Here is a 9,138-nt window from a genome sequence, read left to right on the forward strand (position 1 = left end):
CTACCATTCAAAAGCTTGGGGTCAGTATTTCTTTCTTCTTTTTTTTTGAAAGAAATGAATGCTTTTATTCAGCAAGAATGTGTTAAATTATTTATATTTATATTTTATTTCAGCTTATTTCAGTTAGCAATGACAACACTTGTGGAGGACAGCAATGCCATATTTAACTGTACCATATTATTATCATATTATATTTTTAACTGTGCGAAACTCTATTAGACTAAAGAGCTATTTCCCATCATGTGGGTAAAAAGTCAAAAACATTTCCAAAAGGCAGTTGAGTGTAATCAAGTTCATGCATGACTGACTGAGCAACAATAACTTAGTGATTCTTAATGGTTGGGAATCATACGCCCTCCAGAATCAAATATTACAGCCTCACTACACTTAGCCTACAGTGTTTATTACTGTACTGGGACTGAATACTCCAGACAATGACACTAACTAATCTCTAGGCATTGTAAAGACAAGTTCAAAGGTACTTTTAGTTCAACAGTTTACTAATGGAAACTCTTTTAATTGGTTACATAACAACAGTCTTTGCACTGACATAAATACACCCACGGGCTTTGTTCGAAACCTAGTGAGCTGCCTAATTAGACAGCTGTGCGGAGCGCGTCTCTAGCGGCTGAAGTGCAGTCTAGATAGGCAGCACACTACGCTTTGAGACAGAGCCTGCGCCGAAACCGACTGCGCATGCGCACTCGCCATTGTTTGGACTATAGATTAGCCAAATACTGTCAATCTGTCTTCATACCAGAAGCTTTTAATTAAGGAGCAGACCGTTTTTGAGATTAAGTAAAAGTTACGTTAAACTAGTGATCACTGCTCCTGTATGAGTGTTTAAGTAACAACAGATCGACGCGGAAGAATGACAGACCAGAGGAGTGGATATCAGCAGGTAACGTTAACGTTAACAAACATGATCAAGCTCATTTGGTTTTCTGAGGTGTGTTTCTGTGATTTCGGGTGTTTTATGGACATATGTCGAGTCGATGAGGTTTTTATAATAATTTCTCGGACTCTAAACTGTAATGTTTTGAGGATAGAGAGGATAAACTCCGATGGATTAATTAGCTGGTTAGCCGCTGCTTCCGCGGCCTTCAGTTCGCAGTAACAACAAACCGGAAAAACGAAGAGTTCAATATTGCATATTAATACAATATACCGTTCGTACTTTATCATGTATAATTCTGATCAAGTGTTGTTTGCAGTGATATTTGATCTCATGATAAAACAGTGTTGATTTAGGACAAGACAAAGGTGAACCGGTTTAGTTTTGTTGAATGATCATATAATTTATAACATGGTCCTTTAGTAACGTTTAAATTATCTTAACATTTAAGATATAATACTTATATATTATATAAAGGACTCGTCGGGAATTCGGCACAACATCGGATCTAGGCCACTACAACATACAAAGAGAAAGCTAGAGAAAACGTTTGCGCAATTTGACTTTGTGTGTATATATACATGTATATTTATACACACACACACACACATATATATATATATATAAGTATACATAATTATATACATAAGACTGTGTATATAATGTTATTTTTAATAAAAGATTAATATAAAATTTTCATACAAAAACTAAAATAATGAAAAATGAAATCATATATATATATATTAAAATGTTACATTCATCTTATGTTAAAAATAATATTATGTACACATAATCTTATGTATATAATTATGTATACTTGTATATTTAAAAAATATATATATACATAAAATAAAATGTGTGTGTGTATATATATATATGAGAAAACTCCATCTTCAGGGCCCCATACTTCCCCTCTGCACACACACAACCATGCATATTACACACATATATATATATATATATATATATATAATACACACACATACATATAACATTCATCTTTTATTAAAAATAATATTGTAATATGATATCATTTCCAAAGCATCAGCAGCTTTGTTTTTCTTTTCTCGTGTAGTTGAATAATGAGGAGGAGTCAGTGGAGGTGTTTCAACAAGCCGCTGACGCACCTCCTCCGTACAGCAGCATCACAGCGAGTAACGCAGGTAACACACGTGTGTGAACGCATGTCTGCACAGTCACCACCGCAGGCCAGAAATAACTGATTCCTAACCGCTTCACTGTGTGTCTGATAGCTTTCTTTGAGTACAAAGAGGATGAGGTTTACCCCAAACCCCCCTCATACAATGTTGCCACATCACTGCCGTCATACGACGAGGCTGAGAGGAGCAAAGCGGAGGCCACCGTTCCTCTAGTCACTGACAGGGTGAGCGTTTGTGAGCGTTTTAGGGGTAATTACAGTTAATTAAGCAGTCTTTTGACTCATCTGTGCTTGTACTACAGGATGAGGACTTCATTGCCAGAGACAGCTTTGAAGATACGGATCAGCTGCGTGTTGGGAACGATGGGATTTTCATGCTTACGTTTTTCAGTAAGAGTGCACAGTACTCACCACCACATTGATGCAGAGCAGTTTTTGTCTTTTATTTCTTTCTGTTTAAGATACACTTTGATAGTCTGCTGTGCATTTTGGATGGGTGAATAATTGGGCTGATGGTAGGGTAGTGTGATATTTATCTGCTGCAATAATATTGTAATTGTTGTTTTAATGATATGCAAGCTGACGTTATTGAGGATGTCACTCACTTTGCAAAAAACTAACAAAAACGTATCTTGAGAGTCCAAAAGCATTCAGTGCACTTTTTTCTTATTAGAATGCAGTTAAAATGCCCCTATAATTCAAGTTATGAAAGCAAAAAATATCTCTGTAAGGTGTTTTGTTTTTTATATTTGTATATTTGTATTATTAGCGCGAGAGCGAGTGTGATATTAATTTTATACAACCATTCAACAAATAAGAATTGATATTGAGTTTCATTTTAGACACAATATTGTCTTTTTTTTCTATTTCGACAATGAAAATAGTTCCAGTCAAAGATGGATCAGAAACGTTGTGCATCTCACAGCAACACTGCATTGTTTCGATCCTGAATGAATCTGTTTTTGAACAAATCATTTGACTCAATGATTCAATGATCCATTCATAAAGACAGCCCCTGTGTCCCAATGTTCATACTATCCATCCTAAATAGTATGTGAGATTAGAAGTGTGTCCCAAAACATAGTATCCTGAAAAGAGTAGGCCAAAAGTCCCCGGATGGTCTACCATTTCAGGTCGATTTTTGAAGTGTGGATCCGTGCACACACTAATGGCTAATATTGCCCACAATCCATTTCGGGAAGGATTCGGTTCAGAACTACAAACACAAATAAAAGCGTAAAAAACTACAAACATGGCAGATGTGCGTGACCGACGGTTAAGTAGAGAGGTTTAGATAAAGAGGTTTAAGTTACTAATAATCAACATTTAACCTGGTAAAAATATTAATTTAATGTTATCTGTGTTATATTTCATCTACAACAACAATGTGAACTTTTATAAACATCCGTTAGGCCGTTAAAGGGGTCATATGATGCGGTTTCATTTTTTCCTTTCTCTTTGCAGTGTTACAAGCTCTTGGTGCATAAAGAAGATCTGTAAAGAATGCATCCTTATGCAAAACAAATATGAGCAGAGTTCTCCGCATGAACAGCCGTAGTATAAGTAGGCACATTGGGACGCAGCAGCAGTAACTTGCTTCATATCTAAATGAATCATTTGAAAGAATGATTCAATGAATCACTCATTCAGACAGGGACTTGCTGCCACCTACTGGTGGTTTTAGTGTCGTATTTATTTATCCATCACAGGCCTGAACCAGCCAAGGTACCAGCACAAAAACATGCTCAGCAAAATATTAATTATCATTATTGAAAAAAATCCCAATAAATATCCATATATCATGTCTATATCGCACACCCCTAGCTGATGGCTAGATATGTAAATAGCTCTTCATTTCTTTGCCTCATCAGTGGCGTTCCTCTTTAACTGGATTGGCTTCTTCCTGTCCTTCTGCCTGACCACGTCTGCGGCTGGACGCTATGGGGCCATCTCTGGGTTTGGACTGTCTCTGGTCAAATGGGTCCTGATTGTCAGGGTATGACATAAGATGTTACATATTACACCATATTAAACCATAGCAGTGGATTAATATTTAAAGAAGAGCAGTTGGCTTTTTATTTTATTTTTAAAATTAATGTTTTGAGTGCTAATTATTAGAGGATAAACAACACTCACCCTTTTCTTTCTGTGATTAAACAGTATTCTACCTACTTCCCTGGATATTTCGATGGCCAGTACTGGCTGTGGTGGGTTTTCCTCGTTGTAGGTGAGTGTATATTTGCACTTTAGTGTAAATAAATTTTTTTCATTACGTTCATTCATTAAAAATGATTATTAAAGAAAAATTAAAATTTGCTGAAAATGTGCTCACCCTCAGGCCATCCAAGATTTTTGTTTGTTCATCAGAACAGATTTGGAGAAATGTAGCATTGTATCACTTGCTCAGCAATGGATGCTCTGCAGTGAATGGGTGCCGTCAGAATGAGAGTCCAAACAGCTGATAAAAACATCACAATAATCCACAAGTAATCCACAGCACTCCAGTCCATCAGTTAACATCTGGAGATGGAAAAAGTTTCGTGTTTGTAATAAACTTTAAATCGTTGCTTCTGGTCAAAATACTAGTCCTCTCTCCATAATATTGCTTTCTCCAGTGGGGAAAAAATCTGAATCAGGAGAGAAATCTGCACAGATCAAGCACCGTTTACAAGCCAAACAGTCCAAAAAAATTCTAAACTAATATGTGGTTGGATTTTGATGTGAGAGACAACAGGAGATGGATTTTTTTCACTGGAGGAAACATTATTATGGATTATGGACTCATATTTTGTCCAGAAGTGATGGTTTATAGTTAAAACACCATAATGGATTTGTTTCTTACAAACACACAGCTTTTCACTTCTCCAGATGTTAACTGATGGACTGGAGTGGTGTGGATTGCTTGTGGATTATTGTGATGTTTTTATCAGCTGTTTGGACTCTCATTCTGACGGCACCCATTCACTACAGAGCATCCATTGCTGAGACACTGATGCAATGCTACATTTCTCCAAATCTGATCTGATGATTAAAAAAAAAGAATCTTGAGTGGCCTGAGGGTGAATACATTTTCACACAACTATTTCTTTAATATTATTACTTTGCTGTTAATATTAGTTTATATCATTATTCATTATATTTTTTAATATTAAAAAAATGATTATATTATTACAACTAATATGTGATTTGTTTTTTTTGTTACACCAGGATTCCTGCTGTTCTTCCGGGGATTTGTTAACTATTCCAGAGTGCGCAACATGGCAGATCATTCCATGTCTACCCTCCCTCGAACCCGAGTTCTTTTTATCTATTAGGTAAATCTTTTTTTTTTTTTAGATGGGTTTATGTGTGTGCATTGCATTAGGGGAAAATAAATTAAAAGACAACCTTTCAGTGATTTAAATGATTGTGGACATGATCTTAAATTGAAGGTGAAGTGTTTTCTCTTTTTTTGACTTTGTGAATAGATTAAAATCTCAGGATAATTGCAAAATGAACAAAACGGCAAAGTCAAAGAGAACCGCCTACAGCTTTTTTGAATCTTCAGGACATAACAACAGTGCAAAGAACACATCTGCTTCAGACGCCCTTGCACTTCTCAGTTGTTTGCATAATGCAACTCTTTACATTGGCATTTTTTACTAAAGCTTTCGAGTTCCTCCAACCATTTATCAGTGCTTAATACAGTCGTACAGTATACATTCATTATGCAGTTAGAAACTACTTACTTACATTTGCATGTGCTCCAGTTAGCGGTGAGGCCATCGAGAATCTGCTTTTGTAAAATTCCCCGTTTGTTTCTGTGGGTTTTCTCTTAATTTGTGGAAAAGTTGTAATTTTACTTTGTGAGTAAATCTAGTATCTGAACTTTGTGAACTAGAACAAGAGTATGTATATACAGTATACGAGAAGAGCGATATTAAACGTTATAAACATGCACTTTCAAGATATAAACAGAATAAGATGCACCGAGCGACTACCAGGTCCTTGTAAAGCGAAAAGCATGTTAAGGCAAAGTTTATTCAAGAATATGTCGGCTTGTTTTAAATTACTGTCACAAAACGGACCAACATACTCTTATTATATAATAGGTTAGCTTAGACTCATAGCAGTTCAATGTAAACGGCAAACTGATTCAGAATGAAAGCACACCTGATTATGTAATGCGCTTAATCAATCAGTATGAATTACAGAATATTTTATGATGCCAAATGTAGCAGTAGATGGTTCATTGATCTTTTAATTTTTATTGAAGGCTTCAGTTTGGGATAGTGCTTCTCAATGTGTTGTTTGTGATTTGTATGTTGTACACTTGTCAAGTAACTTTTAATAAATGTAACATCTATGGCAACACCACAGATCACTCGTGCATTTGTCATTATTATACACTAGCACTTTCCAGTTTGTGGTCCGTAAGAGTTTTTGAAAAGCTTATTCTCATCATTGCTGCTTTTATTTAGTAGTAATGTTGTGAAGGATTATTTATGGTTAGATTTTTTATTAATTACATGATGTGTAATTGATGCATCAGTTTTGGCTGAGATATTACCCCCCAAATAATCATTTCACTGTTCGATGAGAATGGACATTACAAAAAGTAGCTTTAGAAAGAAATGGTTTTTTTTTTCAACATTGCATAAATAATGATAATAAATGTGGTATATTTTTTTTAATGAATACTGAAATGTGAAATTATCATTCAAAAAATGAAAAGCCACAGCAGTTCTGCTTGAATTTTGGATCTTTTTCTATTGAGCAAAACCAGACGATATGGTGTCTGAAATTTAACGCCATATTAAATGTAATTAAATTTAACGCAAATCACATTTGCAATTGTTCAGATATTTGGGAAAACATCGCTCTTGCTCGTGTGGGATTGGTAAACTATATCACTTGATATAAATAAATATGACTTTTTATATTTTTATATCTTATATATTTAATTTTAGAGGCATGTAATTGCGTTTTAATAGGCTGCATCACACGTTCAGTCTGTCGTCCTGCATCACGTTCGTCTGCATCTGCATCAATCCTATGATGACTTTTTGCATGAATGCATTAATCATTTTAACGCATTATTTTTTCCACCAATTTAACACACTAAATCTACAGCCCTAATATTAATACAATTTAAAATAACAGTTTTCTATTTAAATACATTTTAAACTCTGATGCGCAGCTGAATTTTCAGCATCATTACTCCAGTCTTCAGTGTCACATGATCTTCAGAAATCATTCTGATATGCTGATTTGCTGCTCAAGAAACATCTTTGATTAATCGAAAGTTCAAAAGAAAAGCATTTGGATCAATTGAATGCATCCTTGAACCCAAAAATGTATCTTATTCACCCCAAACTTTAGAAAGCTTGTGCTTGTGTATCTCGCATACTGAGGATAATTTTTCAATCCTCAGTTGAACAATTCTATAGAAATCAATTATATGTGTGGTAGTAAAGATTATCTATAATTTGTTGGTTTAGTGTCTTACCTATTGTTTTATAATGATAGCAAGTATAGTAATATTCACTGATTATTCATTTGCACTAATTTTACATGAATCGACACAGTACAGGTCAGTGAGGAAGTTTATTGTATGTAACATGATCCAGAAAGGTACAATGACAATAATGTTCATATTTTGTGTTCGTGAAAAAAAATGAAACTAGTTCAATCAGACACGCATTACTATATGTGACCCTGGAGCACAAAAGCAGTCTTAAGTCGCTGGGGTATATTTGTAGCAATAGCCAAAAATACATTGTATGGGTCAAAATTAACGATTTTTCTTTTATGCCAAAAATCATTAAGACATTAAGTAAAGATCATGTTCCATGAAGATATTTTGTAAATGTCCTACTGTAAATATATCAAAACTAAATTTTTGATTAGTAATATGCATTGCTAAGAACTTCATTTTGGACAACTTTAAAGATGATTTTCTTAATATTTAGATTTTTTTTGCACCCTCAGATTCCAGATTTTCAAATATTGTCCTATCCTAACAAACCATACATCAATGGAAAGCTTATTTATTCAGCTTTGAGATGGTGTGTAAATCTCAATTTCAAAAAATTTGCTCTTATGACTGGTTTTGTGCTCCAGGGTCACATACATCAATAAGAAAAAAACCATGAACTGTCATTTGAGGTTGTTCTGACTGAACTCAATTCACTATTTAAAAATAAAAATAGGTTACAATTATAGTAGATGTATTCTATATACTGTTTTTTCAGTGCATATATAAATAGTAAGTTTTGACGTAGTTCCATCTACGGGTTAGTAAACATCTGCATATGCTGTATATTTGACTGTTCATGTGTAGTTAGTAGAGTAATTCTGTGATTTGACAGTGGATTATGTGGTGATTCAACACTTTACAATAATGTCCACTGATGCATTAACTATCATTAACAATAAGCAATACATTTGTTACATGCATTGTATTTATTATACAGTAAATATACAGTATTTATTTCATTTGTTAGTTCAGGTCCATGAAATAATGTTAACATTCAGCTTTTGATTTGAATAATGTTTTCAGTAAATGTTGAAATGAACGTTAACAAAAGGAGTCTTATTGTGAAGTGTTAGCGGTTATTCTGTGTGATTAAATATGATCAGGTTTCAGTCCTTTGTCTGGTCCACCTGTCGAGGGAGAAAGAAAACAGCCTTTTGTCCAATGTGTGTTCTTGGGCCTCGTTTCATTTTTCCGTTCTTTTTTATCCCGACGTACCAGTTTTCACCGTGCTTTTGAGACTGATACGTGTTGTAGTGGTTTTCCTCCATCCTCTCCAAGAAATAACTTTCATCTGTTACTAATGACTGCTAAGACACAAAGACACATAGTAGTTGTTCAGATACTGATGATTCCCTATCTTGTATCAGAAAGATTTCTGAAGACTTACTGAAGCATACAGCTTGCCGTCTTCATTCATAGAGAGGTAAAGTCCTGTCTCTGCTCCCTCAATGACCACCACTCCTGGACTAGTTGCTTTTATGCGCAGTATGCCTTTAAAACCACACACACACACACACACACACACACACACACACACACACACACACACACACACACACACGCACA

The 9,138-nt window shown here is 34.8% G+C and overlaps 2 protein-coding genes across 2 annotated transcripts in view; one reads left to right on the top strand and one right to left on the bottom strand.

Annotated features, from left to right (window-relative positions):
- Nucleotides 1–671: 671 nt before the first annotated feature.
- LOC107756695 (NEDD4 family-interacting protein 1-like) lies at nt 672–6,388 on the top strand. The gene is made up of 8 exons (XM_016573896.1): nt 672–901; nt 1,971–2,058; nt 2,149–2,279; nt 2,357–2,444; nt 3,926–4,050; nt 4,215–4,281; nt 5,262–5,368; nt 5,522–6,388. Exons 1-7 carry the CDS (start codon nt 872–874, stop codon nt 5,366–5,368), a joined length of 636 nt encoding a protein of 211 aa, XP_016429382.1. The 5' UTR covers nt 672–871; the 3' UTR covers nt 5,522–6,388.
- A 2,144-nt stretch (nt 6,389–8,532) lies between these two features.
- The window catches only part of fgf1a (fibroblast growth factor 1a), a 3,444-nt gene continuing 2,838 nt past the window's right edge, over nt 8,533–9,138 (bottom strand). Inside the window, exons 2-3 of the mRNA XM_016573888.1 lie at nt 8,960–9,063; nt 8,533–8,876 (exon numbers count right to left, since the gene is read on the bottom strand). Of these exons, the coding sequence (XP_016429374.1) occupies nt 8,679–8,876; nt 8,960–9,063 (302 nt within the window). The 3' untranslated portion in view covers nt 8,533–8,678. The remainder of the gene's footprint in view (nt 8,877–8,959; nt 9,064–9,138) is intronic.

This window comes from Sinocyclocheilus rhinocerous, unplaced genomic scaffold (assembly GCF_001515625.1).
Source record: "Sinocyclocheilus rhinocerous isolate Xijiao unplaced genomic scaffold, SAMN03320098_v1.1 scaffold892, whole genome shotgun sequence".
Lineage (NCBI taxonomy): Eukaryota > Metazoa > Chordata > Actinopteri > Cypriniformes > Cyprinidae > Sinocyclocheilus > Sinocyclocheilus rhinocerous.